This window comes from Calonectris borealis, chromosome 9 (genome assembly GCF_964195595.1).
Source record: "Calonectris borealis chromosome 9, bCalBor7.hap1.2, whole genome shotgun sequence".
Classification (NCBI taxonomy): domain Eukaryota; kingdom Metazoa; phylum Chordata; class Aves; order Procellariiformes; family Procellariidae; genus Calonectris; species Calonectris borealis.
In genome coordinates, this window is record NC_134320.1 from 9823432 (window position 1) to 9846763 (window position 23332).

The 23332-nt window shown below is 44.5% G+C and overlaps 1 protein-coding gene across 1 annotated transcript; it reads right to left on the reverse strand.

The window, feature by feature from the left end:
• Window positions 1-704: 704 nt before the first annotated feature.
• Window positions 705-6570, reverse strand: SCG2 (secretogranin II). Its single transcript, XM_075157626.1, has 2 exons — window positions 6510-6570; window positions 705-3058 (listed from the first exon to the last, which is right to left on the reverse strand). The coding sequence occupies exon 2, from the start codon at window positions 3042-3044 to the stop codon at window positions 1161-1163; it is 1884 nt and encodes a 627-aa protein (XP_075013727.1). The 5' UTR covers window positions 3045-3058; window positions 6510-6570; the 3' UTR covers window positions 705-1160.
• Between the last annotated feature and the right edge of the window lie 16762 nt (window positions 6571-23332).

Consider the following 23332-nt stretch of genomic DNA (forward strand, 5'->3'; position numbering starts at 1 on the left):
GCACATTTCGTTCTGTAAAGGAGCCGTAGCTTTTCCAGAACATCCACTGCAGGTCTTAACAGGAGCTCCAGAGACATTTCAAGCGACCAGGTACTGTAGTGAATAACAAAGGTTCTGTGTATACTTATGCGTACATGTAACAGCCATTTCATGAAATGGGAAACAATATTTTATGAGACACAAAAGTGATGTTACCTACAGGGCAAGTTCTCTGCTCGCCTTGCCTTGAAGCCTGTCTCTTTCTTCGCGGTAGCCATCGCGAGAGATGGGAGGAACCCATCTGCTTCCCGTCTACTTCATCAGAGCTTCCCAGAGCTGCTGCTACTCACACACAAAGGTTCAATATTGTATTTTTTTTGTGCCTCACCATCGAGTCTGCCTTAGCTGGACAGATCATTTGTCTTCCTCCCACTGCCAAGAGATACATAATCATTCATTATGGGGGGGGGCAATTTTTAAAAAAGGTAATGCAGTTACTGCCCTGGTTGACTTCAGCAAGCTCTTCAGGTACACGCTGCCCTTAAAGATAATGCCAGTTGGTCTTCTTACAGCCTAGAAAAACCAGAAATATAAGCTACCAACGTATTCTACAGTAAAATAATAGACTTCAGAAGAATTGTCTGTAGAAGTAAAACATATATGTTTCCATTTCAAATAACTATGACTTTATCAATTGCCACAAAGAAACACAGTCTCTTGTCCAGAAATAATTTATTCATCAAGAGTAAAACACTGAATAGAAAAAGCCTTTTAAATAAAACTATATATATAATGCTTTATTTTTTATTCGATACTCCACAAAAAACACTACAGACAGTAACAAAATAATCCAATTAATCTTAAAAATTTCAAATTATAATTGTCACTCTTCATTTATCATGTGTTATTAACAATGCAAAGGTCATTTGTTTACATATTATAGTTTTACTCGATTTCATTAAATTGTTTCTTAAAACACTCGAAGCAATTTGTTGTTTGCCCCATAATTTATAACATATATAAGTATATCAATAAACAATATAACAGCTCTGAGAAAGATATGCAGACTGTTCAATGGTAAGTAGTCTACCATAGGTTGTTTAGTGGGAGAGCGGGAAGAAATCACAACTGAATTGGGATAGAAGTCAACACATTGAAGAGAAACAATATTTGGGGAACAATTACATATTTTCCATTGCCCGTTTAGTAATGTGCTCTCTTTCAAGCTCTGATTTCTCCTGGTTTAGATACTCTAGCACCTTTGCTAGCATATCCTCATCCAGATACTGCCTGTTTTGCGTGTCGTCCGTTTCCCCGGCCATGGAAAGCCTTTTGCTGAGCGAAGCCAACTTCGCGGCCTCCTGTGGTCCCAGCTGGCTTAGGTGCTCCCTGATGGCCTGCTCCAGCCGGTCATCTTCCTGCAGGTCGCTTTCAGGAGCCGCAACTGGGACTCGTTTCATCTGGTTCGTATTGATAACTTCAGGATATTTTGCCAGCACTTTTGCCAAGTAATCGGCCAGCTCTTCATCCTTCTCGTTCAGTTTCTCATACTCCATTTGTCGCCTTTCCAAATCGTTCATCCAGGCAGCTTTAGGAAACGAGTGTCCTTTCAATCTTCTGGGAATGTAAGACAGTCTTGGCAAATCACTTTCTTGATTAAGACGATTTAGTAAGTAGGAGGGATTCTGATTAGCTAAACTGTCAGTTCCCAGAAGACTGACAATATCTTCAATATTGAGGTCTTCGGGTAGATTTTCTGGAATAACATTAAGAGGCTGCTTCATATACCCGTTTTTAGAGTTTACATTACTTTTAAATATATCGCTCTGTCCTAGATTAGTTTCAGCGATCTCGTCGAGGTCTTCTGGGAATTCTGCTTCCTGCTCAGCTTCCAACCTTTCACTCTGAAGCTGCTTTTTTTCTCCAGCTTTCAACATGTCTATTAAATCCTCAGGAGGAATTTGTAAATTCCTTGAGATTTCTATCAGCTGAGCTATAGACTGAGGATCAAGTTGCTTATCCAAAAACGCGGGTGCTCTTTTTTCCTCAAGTTCTCCTCCAGTCCTTAATTTCCTATTTGCAGCACCGCCCATCAGCCTCTTCAGGTAATAATTCATTAGCTTTGAAACGTCCTCTGACATTTTATCTTTATTGTCTCTTCTTATTTCATCCTCAAGGAAGCTGAGTTTCCCTGATCTTTTCATTTCGTCATCAATCTCCTCTTCATGTTTATCAATTTCCTCTTTGCTATCTTTTATCTCTTCCTGGGTTTGACTTTCCACTTTTTCCTCTATGGGATTCCAATCTTCTCCTCCAACCACATCTTCATAGGCAATGTTATTCACTTTATATACATCGTCTTCATCATCTGTATACAATTTCTGGTCCTCATCCAACCTTTCTTTCTTGTGGTTACTAGGTCCCGCCATCTTCCCCAACTCTTGAAACACAGACTCCAACGTGGCAAGGCTTTGGGGTGTGTATTGTTCTTCCACTATTTCATTGGTACGCTTGAAAGGACTGTCTCTTGAACTGTCTTCATAGTGCCCCAGTGGCATTTTGAGATATTTTTGCCACCTCTCAGGCCACTTGTAAGCCTCATAATCATCAGTTACTCCAGCTGGGAAGTTGTTATCTGAACTCAGACCATAAGGTTTATTCTCCTTTGGGCCAAGTTTTGACTCTTTCTCAGCTTGCCGCAAGGCTTCCAACATGACCTTAACCCATTGGGACTCATCTTCAGTCAAAGAATCCCTTACATTATCTGGTAGGTGAACCTGGTCTTTGCTTTCTTTCTGTTGCAGGAGATACGGGACACTTTGATAAGAGTTGTAATCAGGGCTGCTTTCTCCCTTGTTAGTTTGCTTGCGAAGATCTTCTATGTATTCCAAAGCTTTGATCATATCGGGATTTGGGAACCTTTGTAAGTTTTTCATTACATAGTCTGGATCTTTCTGAAGCAGCTGACGCTGCTGGAAGGAAGCTGCATCAACCCAACAGATTACGACAAAGAAAAAGGTGAGAGCACAGGCTGCTTCAAGCTGGAAGGTTTTAGTTTCTGCCATATTTAAAATATTTCCTTAAAATAAAGAAGAAGAAGAAAAAAGAAGCAGTTAACGTATGGAGACAGACTTAGCAAACCAAGAAGCAAAATAGATATTGTTATTTTAAACTGGAACTTATCATGAAGAATACCACCAGTACTACACGTTTTAATTAACTATGGAAACCTAACATAACTCATACATGGAAGCCATATATTTTAGTGGAAATTTGAGATTTTCTGAATCTTTTCTATGATTCCTCAGCTGGAAACTATTGGTTTCCTATGCTAGAAATTTCTTATCTCTATGTTCAATGTACTTTATGAACATCAATTTTCCAATGGCAGCACCGAAGTATAAAATACAAATCCTATATAGCTCATGAAATGCCCGTAGAGGAATCTAGATGTCATTTTGATTATGAAAATGAAGGCTTCAAATGGTAAAATCAGTATATCCGTATATTTAAATGCCACTCAAGATATTAATATTAAAACTTCATACAGCATTATTTTGTGAGATTGTTCCATAGGGCATCTAATTTCATGCCAGGGTAGTATCACTGAATGGTGCTAGACTGCAATAAAATTAGTGAAATGAAGTGGAGAACATGGCCTATAAAATGACTTTATTTCTGTTTATTTCTGTCAGTTTTGTTGGTGTTATTACTTCCTTTTTTGCTATTTCATTAAAAAAAAATGTTATTTGTATTACAGGTGAATTTTAGTTAGGAGACTGTAGGAGTGAACCATTTTCCTATGGGCAAACATCCCCTATATGAAGGACAAACTATAATTTATCCTAAAGGTACAATATAATTTTACTGAATCCTTTAAAACCCATCTCAGAAATGAGCTCGAGTAGGTAGGTTCTGAGTGGTGATTTCATTCATTCATTCACTTCAGCAGAAATTGAATCAGGTCCCAGGACAGGCAGAAACGTGACCATTGGCAAAAGTGAGCTAAATTCGATTAGAATAGATCAGTAGAAGCCCATGTCTAGTCAGTCTGCCCAGTTACACCAGCCAGCAATAAACTCTGGAAAAGAAGTGGGAAAAATATGCCTCCGACTGAAGTAAGAAGATTATAGCCCTGCTGCATACGAGGATACAGCTGCACAAGCCCAGTCCTGCGGGGAGCTGAGCACCCTCCACCCGGGGAAGGGAAACATTGCCGTCACTTATTTCCTAGGAGATGCTCAGGCACTGATACACTGGGGCCATGAGATAGATTAGACTCTTTTCTGATCCAGTTACATTAACGAATAAAGTACAATAATGAGAAAGAAATGATAAAGATAGAAACCACTTTGATTAATTGACCTATTTTGGTTCCTTTGGTTTTTGGCTTGGTAAAAGCATCCTGTTGAGATGTTGGTGATTCATGACAGACTGAAAGAGCTATGTATACCACTATTTACCCTCTGCTGTAAGTAGAGGGTAAATATGCTCATTTCAGCTCACTGGTAGATTTTTCCGCTCGGTTTTTGTTCCTAACATAATGTGACTTAACTAAATAATTAAAGCAGTATCAGTTGAGAGAGCTGCTTTTTCCCCTCAGCATGCCTGGGCAAGCTAACAGCCGTAATAGCAAACAATTTCCCCAAACATTTCTCACTACTCAAGCCTGGATACGTTTGAGCACTGATTTCATAAAGGATTAGTTCAGAACAGCTGATTAAAAGGTCCCACCCTCCAGATCGGAGTTTGCCCTGAAACAAAGCCAACACATCGCTTCATTTTCTGTCACAGAACAGGCACTAGTCCTATACATAAATGTGTATCTCCAAGAAAAAAAAAAAGCACTTTGCTACTTATTGTAGCAAATAAATGAAATTACGAATTTCTTTCCCAGCAGAGAGACAGGCTATTAACAGAGTTAGTTTGATTAGTGCATGAGAAACTGTGTCCTTTCCGAGGGGTGGGGGAAGGGAGAGTTGTTCCATAATTATCTGCCAGGCACCTCCCACCCACAGAGACCAGGAACTCAACCTCCCTCACTGCACACAATTCTGTACTGCTACAGCCTTTGTAAGAGTCGTCAGCATCCCATTAAAATCAAAATGCACATAGCCAGGCAAAGTTTAGTTTAGTGTTCCACAAGGATGTTGCTCAACTGGGTGTTTCCTGTGCAGGAATAACAGGTCATTGGCTCCTCTCTAAGTATTTTGGGTGCTTTTGTCTCTAGATCAATTTTTGCTTCTAATTTATTGGTAGATGATACTTGAAAGCCTTGTCAAATGGATTTGGGAATGATTTCCTTTAAAAGCTTTGAGTTCAGATCATAAAATCTTGTCATTAAATATACTGCGTTATCTAGGGTAAGAGGATTCCACCCAGTCTTTCAGACCTTAATTCCATATTTTTTTGGAAAACAGAGGGCATTTTAGACTATCTTTAGGATCTATAGTAAAACATTCTCTTCTGTGCCTCTCAAAGGACAGTGTGCTAAAATGGCTGTTTTGTCTACAGATAATTGTGAAGCTAGCCTAGATGGGGAGCATATTTTCTCCTCTATTAGCACCTAACAAACAGGAAAATCATCTTTTGGCCAACAAATGTAGAAGTTCCTATTTACAAAATGAGGCAATCAAGTTCACAATTTAACATGTACAAAGGCAATGCAGACTGACAGAAGTTCCCCCAAAAACCAGACAAGAAAATAAATCTCCTTTCTGGGATGTCTCCATGGTAGCAGTAATTTTCTCTCTCGATTTCTCTCAGCAGTTGTCTCTGATGCGAATGTAGTGTTTCCAGTGAAATTTTGCGATGAAAACTCATAAGGTTTCCTATAGATGCGTCCCTGCTCTGAGAGTCTGAGGGGGAATCTGACAGCAGTTTTCCATAAGGAAAATAAAGAAATATAGTATGCACTCCTCCTTCCATCTACTTTTGCAATAAATAACACAACTGCAGTAAATTTGCCTTTTTTCTGAAGCATATCTAACCCTTTACCCTGTGCAAGGGGCTCAAAACATGAACAAAATAACAATGGGGTGAGGAGAAGTGAAAAACCCCAAACCCCAAGCAGCTGCGAATGAATATAATGACTGTTTGTATATATACACATCTAGAGAGTTAGTCAGATCGTGTTTGCATCCAAGGTAACCTCTCATCCCGTATTTTGATGCGGCTGAAGTGCCATGTTGGCGAGCCAGCACGACTGAACGCAAGCGCAAACAGAAACGCTATACTGCCCTGCTTCAGCCACGAACGATGCTGATAATACAAATATATGCCATAGATATAATTACAGGTCTATATTTCATGGACACATTTCATCCCAAACATCAGCTACAACCCCATCAACTTTCCGCCGCAACTCCGTGTTCCACTTCACCTCCTGTTTCTGTGGTTGGTTCCGACCCGGGCGCAGCCGCGCCCCGCGAGGCAGCCCCGGGCAGACGGCACAGGGGTTCCCCAGCCCCCGGCCCCCCGACCGCCCCTCGGCGGGCCCGGCCGCGCCGCGGCCCCGGCGCAGCCCCTACCTGCCGCCGCCGCTCCCGCCGCCGCCGCCGCCGCCGCCGCCTTCAGCACCCGGACAGCGCCCGCTTATACCGCCCTCGCCGCGCCTGACGTCAGCCGCGCGGCCACGCCCCCCGGGCCGCGCCGGCGGGAAGCGGGTGGTGGCCAGCGGGACCCTCCCCGGGTGCAGGCTGAGGAACCCCCCCTTCCCCGCCAAAAGGGTGGGGTGTCCAAAAGGGCAAATGAAAACGGGGGGGGACACGACAAAAAAGGGGAAAAAAGAAAAAAGAGGGACAAAAGGAAAAAAGACAAAAAGAAAAGGGGAAAAAAAAGAAAAAAGAGAAAAGGTGGGGAGGAAGAAAGAGGGGAAAAGGAAAAAAAGGGGTAAAAAGAAAATGAAACAGGCAGACAGGGTACAGTCAGTGCCTTCTGCTTCCCAGCACCCAAGAAGCGGGTGGGCAGAGCGGGGAGGGGGGGGCTCCGTCAGGCTGCCCGGCATCGGGGTCTGCAGGTGCCGGCCAGGCCAGCAGCAGGGGCACAGCCCGGGGCTGCGGGACAGGAGCGCAGCGGGGGGCACGCAGGGACTGGAGGTGAGCGTGAGCCAAACTGGGAGGCAGACTGTGTGCCGAGGCAGCACGACGCAAAGGCCAGTGTGTGCGTGTGTGTGTGTGCACCTAACCGTGCCCTGCCTTTTGCAGGAGCTGGGCTTGTGACAGCTACAGTCTCCGTGGATTTTTTTTTTTTTTTTTTTTCCCCATTGAATGAGCCATTGTAGCACAGTTCTGGCTTTGTGACAGGGTAGGGACAATTCACAGCATCCATGACCTCTTCGTCAGATGTGGGAGACCCAGGAGCTCCGAACCAACTAGAGCATCCTGCTGAGGGCTGGGAAATGACAGCCCTCCCTTGTATGCCTGAGATAGATGGAAAAACTGAAGCATGTCGGGGAAAGATAAGGCAGAAGGATCCCCCCACGGTAACTCCCTGCCCTGGGCCGTGGGCAGCGGTGCAGGGGGGCGCAAGCACCCCACTCCTGCAGAGCTCCGCCTCTACCAATGGCTGTGGCATGGGACCAGGGCCAGGCTGCCGTGCTCCCAGCTTCGACCCCACTTCCCTGGGTGCGGATGCAGCCAGAGAGGGACTACCCACCTATGGCACCACTGCCAGGCACTGCTGGCAATGCCTTTGCAGTTTTAACTCTATTCTCAGCACTCTGCATGCAAAAAGGCCAGTGCTTGCACGCCGAGATCACTAGGGTGAATAAATACCACTGTGCCATAAATCAGAAAGCATGAAATGTAGCACGTTGCTTCAGCTGCTGCTCTGGGTTTTAGCTCGTTCCTTCTGCTTCCTTTCTATTCCAGAAAGGTTGTTTTACTTTGGCTTTTAAATAAGGACTCTTTTTTTTTTTTTTCCCAAAAATAAATCTTTCCTGACAATTTTGACCTTTTACAGCACAAAATGCAAAAAACTAGGATGAATGTACCTTCCAAACCAATAAATGTTACAAAACTAAATTGTCATAAGAACAGCAAGGTAGAAATAATTGCAGCCATGAACACAGACAAAAGGACTATCCTTGCTGCATTTGTTGTAGTTGAAACGGAGATCTGGAAGCCTCTCGTTTCAGCTCATGTAGAGTTATAAGTAAAATAGAGGACCAGTTTTGGTGCCGAAACACTTCATCAGCAGCTTTATTCAGGCCCCAGATACTATCCAAAATGCTTGCTTTCATCACTGGACCCAGAAAGAAAAGAGTCAAAAGAGAAGTTATGTTAGGACCCATGATAGCATCCCTGAAGATGGGAAAGAGAAAGGTGTCTGCTGCAGTAAGCAGAAAGCAACGTCCAAATAACCCACGGTCTACCCTGAGCAGCTGGGAGCTGTGTTGCCGAACACCACATCCCCCTTCAGCAAGGCTCGGAACTCCCACAAAACAGGTAGTTGCAGACATCGTTATCACTAATACACCTGAGTCCGTTGAGAAAATAGTCACCGTGATCAAAGCAAAACCAAAAAAAACCAAGAAGAAAAATGCTCAATGCAGATTTTCAGGAATTTCCTTGTGCCTCTGCATGTGTTTCCAACAGACTCCTGTTTTGTGCATTCTGCCACCAAAAGCCTAACATTTATCTAGCAAATTCTTTCCCATGAAATCATCCCGCTGCCCCCATCCATCTATCCCTGATCTTCAGCATCAGTGCGTATTTCAGACAACTCAGATTAATTGGCACATGAGCACGATTCCTTCCTCAGCCCCTTAACCACTCACTTGAGATTTACAGCGTGTGAAGCCAGGCAGACACTTGGCTGAGGTCTCTGCCGTGGCTATTTTGGGTTCAGTGGATAAAATTTACCAAAGGGTATCCACAATTCTACTGTCAATTTTACTCCACATCAAAAAGTGTTGCCTGGACTTTGTGCTTATGATTGATTGCATCTGCACAGTCCTATAAGGAAGGCTTTAGTGAATGTACTTTTTTCCATATTGAGCGTACAGCATTCTTTTCCTCAGCATGAGTCATGCCACAGAAAATTTGATCTTTGCTGTCATTAGAAGTTCCATGGCATTTTATACAAGAGTAAGATCACATCACGGCATCTCTGAATTTTAGGAAATTGCATTAGAACTAGCTCAATATCAACTCTTTAACTAGAGGAGCTTGGTAATCTTGTTTTTCTGAGCGCATTTTGACCATGCTGCATCCCTTTGTGGATCCTGGGAACAGACCAGTAATAAACGCAATGGTTTCTCTGAGGGGCCTGCCCTGTCACATGCTCTACCTTACATAGTTATGCATCACGAGAAGCTAGAAGTTAATCAATCCATCAACCCTGCATCTTGCATGCTAACTTAAGGGTAAATAAAGCTTCAGAGATTTTATTTCATTTCATGTAAGAAACAAGGCAACGGGTGGGTGGGGGAACTTCACTGCAGCAAACAGAGCCAAGAGGACTCCAGCCCACTGTGTTGTGTCATACCCAGCTAGAAGATCATCATCCTTAAGGTTAATGGAGAAAAAAAAGTCAGACAACTTGACTTCAGGTGGTAGCAATGTCTGACACGGGTGTCATTGCCCTTGTGCCCAGTCCCCAGGACAGCACCAGCACTGGTGGGGTGATGGTGGCAAGAACCACCACCGTCCATGGACCACGGTCTCCCAGTGAGACCTGCCTCCCACCACGTGCCCAGCTCGCGTGAGAGGATGAAGCAGTGATCTTGATGGTACGGCCATCCCAGCAGTAACGCGCAGCAGCAGGCAGCACATTTGCCTGGCTGTTCTGGCTCTTTTCTAAACACCAAAATAGTTTGCAGTTTGTGCAGTTCACTTCAGCTCTAGCTCTCTCCTCCTCTAATTGGTGTCACCAAAGATCAGTACTGCTTAAAAATAAAGAGGGGTTGTGTCAATATTGATTATTTCCACCCCCTTCCTCCGTTTCCAGTGGCAACTAAAAATAATTTACAATTCATTACAGACATGGCATTTGTTGCAGAGTAAGTGCCATTGTCACATTTAAAATTCAGTCCATATCTGACTTGAGTATCTGCATTTATTCTGTATGTAATGAGAAGGGGGAGGTTTTCTTTTCTCAGAAAAAGTTTATCTGCCATCACAGACATAGATTCTTTTAAATAATTTTAACTTTAAAATACTTGAACTCTGCTTGTGTCCAACATTAGACTTGTTATTTCGTGCTCATTTTGCATGCTTGGAAGATCAAACATATCTGTATGCAAATATTTTTGGCCTCCCTAAATTTAGTACATAATAAATGGCTCAAATTTCATTACCAAAGCTGTAAGGAGAGGGAAAAAATAGAACATTGTAAGGAGAAGTAAGGGCTTTGCAGTTTGTAACCACAGTCCTTTAAAAGCATGGATGTCAAGGCAAGCGTCTGGTGGCCATAGATCGCTGGGCTTCATTCCACCCTGCAATGAGATTAAGTAGGTTCAATGCCAGCCTGACCGACACGCCTCCCTGAAGGGTTGCTACTCGCTCTGTAGGGACATTTCAAGAACAGATTTTGCTAAAAAAAAAAAAAAAAAATACAAATCCTGACTTTTACCCAACATGTACATGTTCAGGATTTCAGGCTGCCTGCACGTAAAAAAAAATAACGAGGAAGAGGAGCCTTAGGGCAAGACTTGACTGCTACCTCTGAGCCATGGGTGTAGGTCCACTTTGCAATGGGGACGTACCAACAACCTGGTGCACGTCACTGTCTCAGCGCAAGCCTCTCGTGCCACGGGGGGGGTCTCCCTCACCCACCCTGAGCTCCAGGCCCTCTGAAGGCGGGAGGCTTCCTTGACGCCGGGGGGGCGAGCGGCCCCTCTGCAGGAGCCTGTGCGGGCGCCCGGCCCGAGGAGGTGGCCAGGATGGTGCGGTGGCCTCGCTGAGGGCACCTCGCAGGCTCTCCCTCCATGCACGCCCACCAGCCCGCCTACAGGAGCCACTGGCCCAGCTGCTCAGCCTGCAGCACAACCATTTACGGCAAACTAAAATTGGTGGCGGTTTGCAACGGAAAACACGGCTCTGCGCCTGGAGCTGAGCCAGCAGCTCAGCCTTCCTGCGCCAGGGCTGGGGTCACCTAAGGCTCAGCTGCGCCATGCCTGCTTGTGAGTCCCACCCCAGGGCTTCGTCACCCCTGGAAGCGCCTCTCGTTTTCTCCAGTGACTGCTGGAGGAGCCCAGACCTGCTACCTCCCTGCCCAACGACCTGCACTTACTACAGGATGCCTCAAGCTTGGGATCACTGGTGTCCACCACACAGCACAGACCCTCTGCTCACGGCAGGTGGATGGGACCTATCAGCTCAGCTGGGGCTAGAGGAGGAGAGAAGCCTCCGCTGGAAGGAGCGTGGAAAAGCAGCAGATGAATCAACAGGGAAAGAGTTTGCTGTTATACTTGTTCCAGTGCAGCCTCCAGTTTGAGTACCACGAACAGGAATAGCAAAACACCAACAGATTAAGGAATATATGTCTTCTCATACAGCCGCCGAATTATTTTTATCTCCAGGCCTCCCCCACATACGTACTCACATATTTTCTTCTCTGGAGTTTCAAGGCTCTTCACAAGCCTGTGACATCTGCTTATCAACATTTGGTGTAAAAATACCAATATCTGCTCTGCATAGCTGTTCTGAGTGCTGCATTTACCAGCCAGTAAAGATCAAGAGCCTCCTGGGAGCTGGCTGGATCAAACTGTCATGATTTCAGCACTGCTTTGCGTCAGACGGCAGAATTTAAAGTCAAAACACAGCTAGTTTAGGGAGGAAGACAATGCAAAGCCCTGAGTCATACCCTGCTGAGGGTGAGGAGAACGGATTAATAGACAGCAAACATGAATGAAACTGAACGGCTCATTTTAGTCATGCGGCTGCTTCTGAAACCCAAAATAGGATTTATTTTTAGTCGTTGAGCATGAAAAGAGGATTTCTTTGCACCTTGCCAGGGAGAAGTTGAGAAAAGAGTTTTAATTAGCGTGGGGCAGGCTCCCCTTTCCTTGACACCCAGAGGAGCCCAGCAGCGGGACTCGCTGTGCTCAGGGAAGTTTTGCTGCTCACAAGCTGCTTTAACGATGCGTCACTTTGCACGACCCGGCAACTTTTAGCGTCATTCGGATACAGACGATGCAGCCCATACTCCAGCCCCAGCCAATTTTCCTTTGCCGTAGTTGAGTCAAAAAAAAAATGATGATTGCTTATAACCAGGTCGTATCTTTTTGAGGAGCTGCGCCGCTCCCCACTGCTGGCTCACGGGGAAGGAGACAAAGCACCCGTGGCTTGGCAGTTGGAGAAACTGCACAGGTTCACCCAAAATCATTGGAGATTACTTAACTGAAACCTCCGAGCCCTTCAGAGCAGCTGTGGCAACAACCAGCCACAGCAGGCAGCAAAACCGGTTTGCCTGCCCTGCCCTGCCAAGCTCCTTGGCTGGTGAGAGGGTTGACCTGGGGTATTGGCCACCTTGGGGTATTTGGGTCAGCCCAGATGGACCTTCGGTGATGTTTTTTCATGAGAGAACACAAAGGTTTTACATGGGAGTGAAAAAAGTTGGCACAACAGTGATCTGTACACGTGTTTATGTGATTTTTCATTTTAAATAAAGAGATAGAAGTGATTTCACAGCTGTGCATAAGGTTAGTTCCATTATTTAGTCCTCTGCTAAATCATTTCAGCTATTCTGCTCTGCAGAAACTTCATGATCTTGGGGCTAAGCCATTTCTATCCCTTACTTACATTAAAGCCTCATTAATTTTCACATTAATCACCCATAAACATGAAAAAGCTTAGTGATTTTGGATCTCCCTGTCTCTGACAGAAAAACCTCCGTTTTGTTATCTGCTGCCTTGTCTGACAACACAGGGTAGGATTCAGCAAAATTGCCACTCAAAAATTAACACTCCTGTTGTTACTTCTTTTTTTTTGAGAATCCAACCATTCTGAAAGCATGAACTAGCATGTTTGTGTTACTTCATGTGGACAAATGTCCTTCCATCCCCAAGACATTAGGGCAACGGGTGCTTTAGCAACGCAGCGTGTGAGAATCTATCTGCTAAAGCTAGGAGGGCAAGAAGCCATGCTCTGTTTCCTTGCCATAAAACGTCACGACAACTTTCTCTCGCATTGTCTTTGCTAGCGTCATTAGTTTTCACCGGTGCCATTACAGCCTTTTTTGTGGCCATAGGTTTGTCCTTTTTTGCTTAGTAAGTATGTGCCTACATAGGTTCCAACCCTATTGCTACAGTAATTTATATAGATCTGGGTCAAAACCAAATTTAGCATTTGGTCATGAATGTGACAAAAATAGAAAAAAAGAGACAGAGACAATGTTATAGAATTTCTTCCTGGAGACAACTTCTACCAAGAAGAGTGCAATCGGTTTGATTTGGTAGCTTGTGTGGACAAGGCAGAACCACTTCACGTCATGCCCTTTTTTTAAAATGTATACTAAATTAAAAGTTAATTCAACATAAACATGGGTGATTGCATCAAAACGAGAGCACAAATTCATATCATCCCATGTGGTTATAGCTATCAACATTTGCCACATCAGCATTAAAGCAGAGAGCTTATATTTTTAGGGTTGAACTGTACTGACTTTGAATTTCAGGATATACAGCCAGGGAGAGTTGGCTGGCTTCAACGGCAGCTTCGCTAGTTTAGTGATTGCAGGATCAAGGCAAGTCAGAACCTTGGTGCAAAAAGCAGAAGAGATGCAGGGTTAATCATTTACCCCCCAGCCTTGCTCCAGCCTCCTGCCTGGCAGCCTGCTGCGCTCAGGCATGTCCCACGGCTCGTACAGCTGAGCAGAACTCAGCCCATTTATCAACTGGCAGAGACGCTCCCCAGACAGTGAGGATTTAATGCCGTTGCCCAGGTGTGCAGGAGGCATATTTTGAACAGAGAAATCAAGCAGCGCGGTCTGGGAGCAGCGAGCTGCCACCCTGCCTAAGTGCACATGGACAAGCCACCGCGCTCCATCCGATGGGATGGGTGGGAGCCAGAGGGTGGGTACAGCTGGGGACATGGCACAACGCGTCCATCCGTTGAAAAGCTTAAGAGCTCTGTTAACATCTATAATCTGCTTTTTCTTATCACTCAATCCTGAAAAGGTCTCTTGGGCTAGGAAAAAAGCGCTAGGCAGGCTGCTCCCTTCTCAAGCAAAAGTCAGAACGTAAGCGGTGACATTGTTTCCCCAAACAGGCTGCAATCCACATCACTGCTAGTAACACCTCTGCAAGCTGGGAAGAACATTTGCTTGGACCTCCAAACTGTTTTAGATAGCAGTCTTGCATCTCTCTCTCAGCTATCAGAGCCTGACTGGCAAGTAAAATCCATACAATCAGGAGAAAATGCTGTGATTTTCTGCTAAGGCAAATACTTTCTGTCTGATACACCTTGCTGGTAAGTGCCTGGGAAGGGCTGAGTGCCCTCCCCAGCCCCGCAGCTCCTGCTTTGCTCTTCTTCCAAACCCTGGGCCAATCCACCCAGCCACCCACCAGCTGGGGGGTATGGAAACCCGCTCCAGGCTGAGATACCCCCACTGGGTAAAGGCAGACGGGTGCCAACCCACCGACCGGCTTTTTTTTCAGGTAGGAAAATGCTGCTGTAACAAGTAAGCTGGGGAAGGGACAAATACCCAGTGAGAAAGTAGCCCACGCGCTATCTTGTCTGAATATTAGTCCAAACAGCTTATGGCTACAGGCATCTTGCTGAGCAGTCCCAGCTTAAGCACAAGATAGGACTGTGTGGTGTAAGATCATTTTTTTCTGCCTCAGAACTGAGCAAAAAATTGGATACATGTTGACGAGTAGATGGAGAGCATAGATTCTGTACCAGCAAAGATAAAATACACAGCCTCTTTTATAAAATATTAAACATAAGCTATTTTTCCAATCGAATGAAATGTACTCAAAACAAACCATTTGTATCCAGGGATCCCTGCAGGCGACAGAAGGCTTGTCATGAAAATAGCTGCTTGAGTGCTGGGCTAATAATTCAGACTCAATAGGATTCACATCTGAAAGTAAACAGACACATTATTGTATCTCACCCCAAACCTGCAGCATCCTTACACCGGAAATTTTCTCCTGGATACGTTTAAAAATCAAGCGTGAGCTCTATAGACACTGTTTACTCCTGTCTTGGGAGCCAGAACCTGCAACAGGGCTGTGGCTGCAGGAAATGCACTTCTCCGGCAGGATGGGACTGAGCTATTGGCTTCCATCTGCAAGCGCTCACACTGAGAAAGGCCTTTTACATTCACACAGGGCTTTTCCACGGAGTGGGGAAAAACGACTTTTGTTGCCACACACATCACGTGAGCATCGTGACAACTGAGACGATATGATTTTGTCTTTGCCTGATGGCAGCAACATGGATTTATGTGATGTTGGCAGTAGCTTCCCCAGTGCTATCCTCGTTCCACAGACTGAGCAGACTTCCCAGGTGCAGGTGTAGGGCCAGAGCCAGGGCTGCTCGTGAGACTCGGGTCTGTCCATTTTTACCGTTAACGCTATAATTTTTCTACCTCTTCTATCTCTCCACCTTAACAAACTGTTCGCCTGTCCCTAAAACCAACCCAATTTTCAGTGATGATCTCCCCCGTACAAGGCAATGTGGTGGGGGTAAGGTCTGGATCAGCATGATACATTTTCCACCAGACTTGTAGCTCTTAACTTTATTTTGAAGCAGTCCTGCACTGCCACTGTGCTGCAAATCCTCACCCCGGGTCCACCCCACCAGCAGCAGGTCTGCACACACAGAAAAGCACAGCCCAGGAGCTGCTCACGAATGCAAGCCGCATCCCCCACGGACTCAGTGGCCATCTTCCGAAAAATGACAGGTATCCTGTCATCTGTACCTACTGGATTTCGCACGATGCTGGATCCCATAGAAGTGTTCTGGTTTACCCAAAAGAAATTGTTTGAAATTCAAGGCACGTGCAATCCATTGCAGCTGTTTAAAATCAGTCTCAAAGCACCACAATGAATTACTGTCAGCCTTACCTAGAGCGTGGCTTGCATATGCTCCTGTGTAGACGTGGGGTCAACAGGGAGTTGTTTGGCTGGCTGTGGTTTTCCACTAGTGTATCTCAAAGCTGAATCAAAAGGCCAGATACCACATCTGGCACTGGAGATCTTGTCTGAAGAACTAAACGGATTACTTGTCCATGCAGGGAGGTTTTCACCATCTGTTGCAGATGTAATATAGATGAGGTTCTCAATTTTACATAACTGTTTCATGGTATTATTATTAGAAAAACAAACAAACAAAACCAAACGCAACCCTTCTGGGTTGGTGTTGCTTGCTTTTAATCAGGAAGCTGTGACCATATATGTTTGTTGATGTGGTATCGCCTCTCCAGATGTGCTGTTGCCTGCTGCAGCAGATGTACATCATGCTCCCCAGAGCATCATACTGCTGCTTGGCTTCTCCCTGAGACTACAGCTGCAGGAACTGTCCCGGCTCCGTGGCTGTTTGTACAAGCCTCCACTGGCTGGTTTGCACTGGCGCACGAAGGTCCTTTTCTCATTCCTCATCCTCTCTTCTGCAAGGACCCAGCAGTGGCTGGTGCGTACAGACTTGGTCCTGAGTAGAAGCAGTCCTCCCTGAGCTCCTGTGGAAGGATTTCCCTTCTCACTGCTAGGCATTGCGAGGGACGTCAGTTCCCATCTTATTATATTTTTTGTAGAATGGAGGTATTCTGTACATAGAATAGGAAGAAACGGGAAGGAAGAACTGTAACATGTGAGGAGGGACAGCAGAAACTGGGAAGAGAAAGAAACAGTTCAGTTGTCGGTGATGCAGCTGCAACACGTGAGCCAGCTGAGAAGACGTATGCTCCTCTGGAGACCATGGCCAGCGGCTCTGAACTGGAAAGACCAGATGGTGCAGGAGCTGAGGCAGGAATACTGAGTCTCTCTTTCCGTATCTGTGCCAAAGAGGTGGGACCAAAGGGTAATTAGGCTGATGAACATATTAAATGTATGAAATGAGGCTTACAATATAAGAGAAACCTTAGGAAAAGTTGAAGTGAGAAGCACAACAGCACAGCAAATCCCAGCACAATTAACCTGCAGGGAAGCAGAAATTAAGAACCTGTTCCCAAAAGTAAATCCATACATACAATGGCAGTTATGTTCCCTGATTTTTACCCACCAAGTACATATATGAATTACAGCCATCTATTTGCTTTAAAAAAGCAGTAAAGCAATAGAATTGAAAGTATATGCTTCAGTTGTAATAAGACCAAATACATTTGGAATATGTACAAAATTAAAAACATGCCTTAGTGCTTTGAGCAGCAGTCTGTTTGCTGAATGAAAGCCCTTAACCATGATTTGTAATTACTACTGACAATTCTTAATTCTAAGTTTATGTTGTTACTTCTTACAGCTGCTTAGACAGCCGGGGCTCAGAGACCATCTATCGACAGACAGCAACACCGAGAAAGTGTTAACCTGGAAATCAGAAAGAACTGCAGAGGCTTTTCTGTGCCAGTGGCATCAGACAAAACAAAACCAAACCTCCCTTTTATAATCATTACAACGAAGTCCAACCACTCCTTTTACCAAACAACGACACTTCAAGAGAAAAGATCCCAAGAAACAAACAAACAATGATTTTCAAGCAAACAAATCATAAAACAAGCCTGCGAATTTGATTGCTACATTGATCATCGAAAGCAACCTCTGCAAAGGTGCCCACAATCCGCTGATAAATGCGGTACTTCCCACGGCTAAATTGCCTAGTATATGAAGACGACTCTGACCTACGAAGTAGCTGTTGAATTCATACTTTGCATTGTGCTGATTTAAGTCCTAAATTCATAAAGCAACATGAATTTTAATAATGCTGAGCAAGTCTTGCCTGACATATCAGCTGCATTAACCTAAAAAAGATGGATCATCAAACCCATAGTATATACCCACATGTGCAGAAAATTATACACACCCCAAAGGGCTTGTTTTATCAGGTTTTTTAGACAGAAAAGCAAAGCAAAGCAATTCAGCTATGTAATTTTCTAAGTCCCTGAATCCTTGGATACTGCATTCAAAAGTTCTGAGATGACCCGGTCTCTCAATGAGGTCTCAAAGTACTTCTAGCATTGTAAATCATTCCTCTCCAAAACTTATTTTCAAGTGTCTTGTGACTGTAGAGTTGTCTTATAAAGTAGTTGCCGTTCCTACACATTCCTTTCTGCCTTATTTAGGAGCTTTTCCTTATCTGGAACAGCTGTGATATAAAAACAAATCCAGCTCTAAAATAGCATCCTAGAAAGAACTAGGAGTCCTTGTTTTGCGTGGTTATCGCAAGTATATCCACTCCATTGTACAGATGGAGTGGGTAGACATGACTGTAATTAAGAACAAGTGCAGCACTTGCATGGGAGGGAGTTACATTAACATTTCACAGACCACCTTAATGCTGACCTTCCTAACATCTGTTTTCTCTGCAATCTCAATTCTCCTTCATCATGTTTTTGTAGTATTCTCTACTGTGTGTAACAGAATGAAACCCTGGTTGGGACCAGCAGAAATGCTGTGAATTATTTATATTCCAGTCTTGCTGCACAAGGATTAAGCCATTATACTAGTCTGTGGGAACACACATCATCTTTTAGTCTCGTTTTCTTCTGGTCTGACTTAGTTCAGATTAAAGAATAGAACCTATATGCCTGTCCCACTCTTTCATTCTGATCTGAAGCACTTAACAGCATCCTACTACAATATGGCATAAGTCTTCCTACAGAACGACTTGCAGAGAAGAAAGGAGAAGAGTGGCTTCCATTGCACTTTTCTTACCAACCTTTCCATGTCCTTCCTGTAGACTTTCTTGTGAGCCGTCCAGAGCATAAGTCAAAGTCTTGGTGGCCTAGCTGCCGATTAATATTGTAAGAACAAAAGTTGTGTAAGATACTTGCCAATATATTTTACCTTGAGGCATTTTGAATAGCTACCTTCACAGAAAGGTTGCATTACAGATACAAGAACATTTCCTTGACCGATTGTTTGCTATTCTCTAGTGCAATCCTGAAATAAGCAAAGGAGGTTTGCTTACGACTCAAGAAAGGGAAAAATAAATAAATAACAATAAAGGAAAGATTTTCATCAGAATCAAAGATTTTGCAATTGATGCAATCGGTGGACGTTCATGACCTTTTGCGCTATTTTAAAACCTGGATTAAAGGTGCACAAGACAAAGGCAGAAAGACTGCTAACTTGCAAGACTGACGAGTGAAACAGAAGTTTCTAAAACTTAAGTGTTCACTTTTGTACTGACGCATTGGCAGCAGAGCATTAGTCAGCCAGCCAGAGAGTTTTCATCTAATATAAGTATATTAGCATGCGGTGCCTGACTACATTTTGATTTGAAGCTAAGCAAGCCAGGCTCATTCTCTCCAGCAAGTCAGACTGATGCATTCTCCCAAGAATCATGCCTTACAGAAAAATAATCATGAAATATTAATCATTTCCTATTTAGAGCTACAACTGTCACAAATGATGTAGCTCTCTCATGTACAACCTCCTGCTGAAAAAATGCATAAGGAACGCAGCAAACGTTGACTGCTTCCCAGGCAGAGACAAAGCCTGGGCTGTATGAGCGTTGCAGCCTGGCCGCGACGGCGGCTGCCCACGGGAGCAGGGACAGTGCCTGAGCCCCGCCGGCATGGGTCGGCTCAACCCGCCTGCGGTGGCACCAGCAAACCCACACCAAGTCATCCATTGACCACTACCACACTGCTTGTACGTTCAACCCTGTCTTCCTGCACCAATGAGTCCCCGACTCACAATCAAGGAAATGCTGCAAAAAAGTACTGACAAAGCTTTGTCTGAAGACAAGCAGTTGATTGCCCTACAGACTAGGCAACACTCCTACTCCTCGCCGGCAATAAGCAAACATCGACAAGAACGCAGTATGGAAGAGGAAAGCACGGCAAATGGGTTTCCATCAGGGTTTATGCTCAGAGCATGCATACGGCCCTATTGCAAGATCATCTTGAAAGCTCCATGTGAGTTTGGAAACTATTCATTCAGGAATCAGACTCAACGCCCCGTGACTTGCAAGGCCTGTCATTCAGCTGAAATAGCAAATAATGAGAAATAATTTCTCTGAAGAGTTGATAGGCAATCCAGAGCATGAAACCTATTTGCATAAAACAGTCATTGTCATTTCACACATGCAGATCTCCGGCAGTCAAAACCTCACAGTAGATCATTCAGAGACTGAGGGAAAGAAATTAAACCAGTTGTTTGCTACAAATAACTCATCCAGTTGTATCTGACATGGCACTGCCTCGTTACTGGATATTGTCAATGCTCCAAGCTATGACCTATAGCCAGGATCCCAGGACATAAAACCTGTGCAACACCTTAAGGTACACCCTTTGCTATTACATGCTGCTGCAAATGGGCTAGGAAAATCAAATTGTTCATAGAGGGGAAAAAGCACTCCCAAACTAAAGGTAATGTTTATCAGATGGAATTAGGTGATCCAGATCACAAGAAGTGCACTGAATGTCTGTAACTGGGACACTTTTGGTTTAACGGCCATTCTTTGCCTACTGTCAAATACACTTTCAGTCATATATTTCTTGGGCATCTTCTGATCTTACTCAATAACAATTATATCTTTTATCTGCAGATAGAGCCTCCTTCTCACAATATAGCATTTGTTATATATGTACTTTCCTGGAACTATGTGATTCCGTGGCATTTTCTCCCTCTTGATACTATGGAAATTAGTTTTTAGACAGAATCAAAACATTCAACTATTACCTCTGTTACCATCCCCAGGAACTTCTTTGTTCCCTTTTTAATGGAGCTGGCTCCAGTATCTGTAAAAAAGTACCTAACTTCCAGTTTGAGTAATGGTTGCAAAACACTATCTTCAGCCATTGCATTGCATACCACCCAAGTTTATTGGGCTGGAAAACCTTGAAATACTTGCTAGGACAACTAGCAGTTGCTCTCTAATGTTTGAAGGCAAAGCACAGCATTGTTCTCCATCAACACTCACCCATGTCCCGGCCAAGGGATTCAGATTGGATGGAGACTTTGAAGAACCTAAGCAGTGATTACAGTCTTTCTGCCTGCATGCAGTGTCTGTGAGCGTAAGGTCCAACAGACAGTCCTGAACACCTACAACCATCCTTCCACAGTTATCTACATCCCAGCGGAAAGAAACACTGCTAAGAGTTGCTTTCGCTAGGTCTCTGCTAACACCTGGCAGCCTACAAGAGGAAGAGCCTAGACAGAAAGCAGGTTCTCCTTTGTAACACAAAATACGGCAATATGTTTACCCAGTCACTGAAAATAAATCAGATGATGAAGATTTCCAGACACAATGACTGCTTGCTGTTGCCAAAGTGAGATCATGACGGGGCTCCAGGTTCTGCTCCATTTTTTGCTGGCTAGGAGATTGCAGCAGCGGTCTGTCACGTTACCATGCGGGCTGCAGAGGCTGTGTGGGCACCCAGAGACATCTCTGGGTGGAAAAGAGGGTATTCTGTCACTACTGCACTATCTCTGAAGGCACATCCACCCAAAGTTGTGGGTTTTCTCTTTCCAGAATTTGCTGCGTTTTGCTTAGGGACGGGGCTTGTTCCTAGTAACGAAGAGCCCTCCTTTCAGCGTAAGGGATGCTTAACACACAAGTCCAAACAGCAAGTTTGAGAGCAAGGCTGGGATGTGAGTTAGGAGGGCAATCAAGAGCCTGTCTTCCCCGATCTGCCATGGATTTCCTGCAGGGACTTCAGCAGCTCACTTAGCCTCTCTGTCCCCTGTTTCTCTCCCTGCAGAACAGACAAGTTTCCCTGCCCATCACAGCATTAAGCATTCAAGACTGGGAGGCCCCTTTAGTATAAAAAATGTCATAAAATTTTCATTAGGTTTTGAGAGAGGTAGGAAGGGAAACAACTCACAGGGTAGAAAACTGCTCAAAAAAAACCACAAAAAATGAGAAATGTGACAGAATAGCCCCCTGTACTGTGCCTGAAAACAGTTTTCTCTGGTTTTGTACAGAAGTTACCTGCAAAAATTTCTGTGTTCTATAGCATTGTGGCATTAAGGTTCGTTCTAGCTCTGAAGTACAATCAATTTAAAGCAGTTTAAAATATGGCAGTTTACAGTCTAACTAAAGAACTTCTGATAATCTCATATCACAGGCTTTACATTTTAAGCTATACCATTGCACTCAAATGGTGAGAACAAAAAGGCCAGGTTCAGCTATTCAGAGCAGCGAACCTTTTTCTCCTGAAGTGCCATACAGTTAAAGGCATCAACACTGTAACGAATATTAAGGAATCTGTCACTAGCTGTCATCCGGTTGGAAAGAACAAACTCCCCAGGGTTCACTGTTGACAGCACTGGAAGAAACCTGGAATCACATATTAATTCATCCCGATGAACGCTTCAGTGTGCAGCCCTTCTACTTCAGATATGGTCGACAGGCTACTTTCTGCGCTAATTAAAGGATGTTAAAATTAGATCAGCCACTCCTTATTGCCTGTCTCACATTTTGTGTTTGCAACTGTGTTCAAGCACAGCTAGGGATAGCTAAATATTAACCAAGTAAAAACAGAAAATTCAATAATTTCTAAATGAGTTGCCTTTTATTTCCCCATTCTAGTGACTAGAATTTCATGTGCCATTTTTTTACTCACAGTTCACATGGCTGAAGCAATTCTGGTCCTAATAAATATCTGCATGTCCAGAATTTTTCCCCTAAATTAAAGAATTTATGAGAATTTGAGAATTTGATCCCTGTGGGCAGGTACCTTGTGTATTTGCCGAGCAGCAGATCCAGCACGATGCTAACACAGCTCTGTGGATGCTGGACCAGAGCTGACTCAGGTCCACCAAACCCGGAGCGCAGAGCGGCGGGTAGGGGCAGGTCCAGCATGCTCTCCCGTGCTTATATCCCCCTCACTCATCACCATCTGAGCTTCCTCCCCTCCGCAGTACTCCTTCCCTGGTGCAGGAGAGGAGGGGACGTTACTTCACAAATACCCGTGGCTTCACAGAAAGTCTAAGCCCAAGGTATCCGCTGTGCTCACTGGGGTCTGCGGGGGACCCAGAACTGATCCTAGTCTGCCCTAGCCCGCAGAAGCACCTTAGCCCCTGGACCACCCTCCTCCCCGAAACTCACGTACCCCCGAGGATGCACCACTTGCTGTTATGCTTCCGTATCAAAGTAAGTTGCAACCTTTCCAAAGCGCAGACTCTCCTACAGAGACAAAACCACACAGCTCCTCAAAATCACGAGGCCTTCAGCTACACATAAGATGTGAATCAGAAAGGTACAAAAAATCCCAAGCATTTCCCCGATGGCAACCAGAT

What these genes read in the sequence shown, in the direction of transcription:
- SCG2 (XM_075157626.1), bottom strand. Translation starts at nt 3,044, where the DNA reads ATGGCAGAAACTAAAACCTTCCAGCTTGAAGCAGCCTGTGCTCTCACC.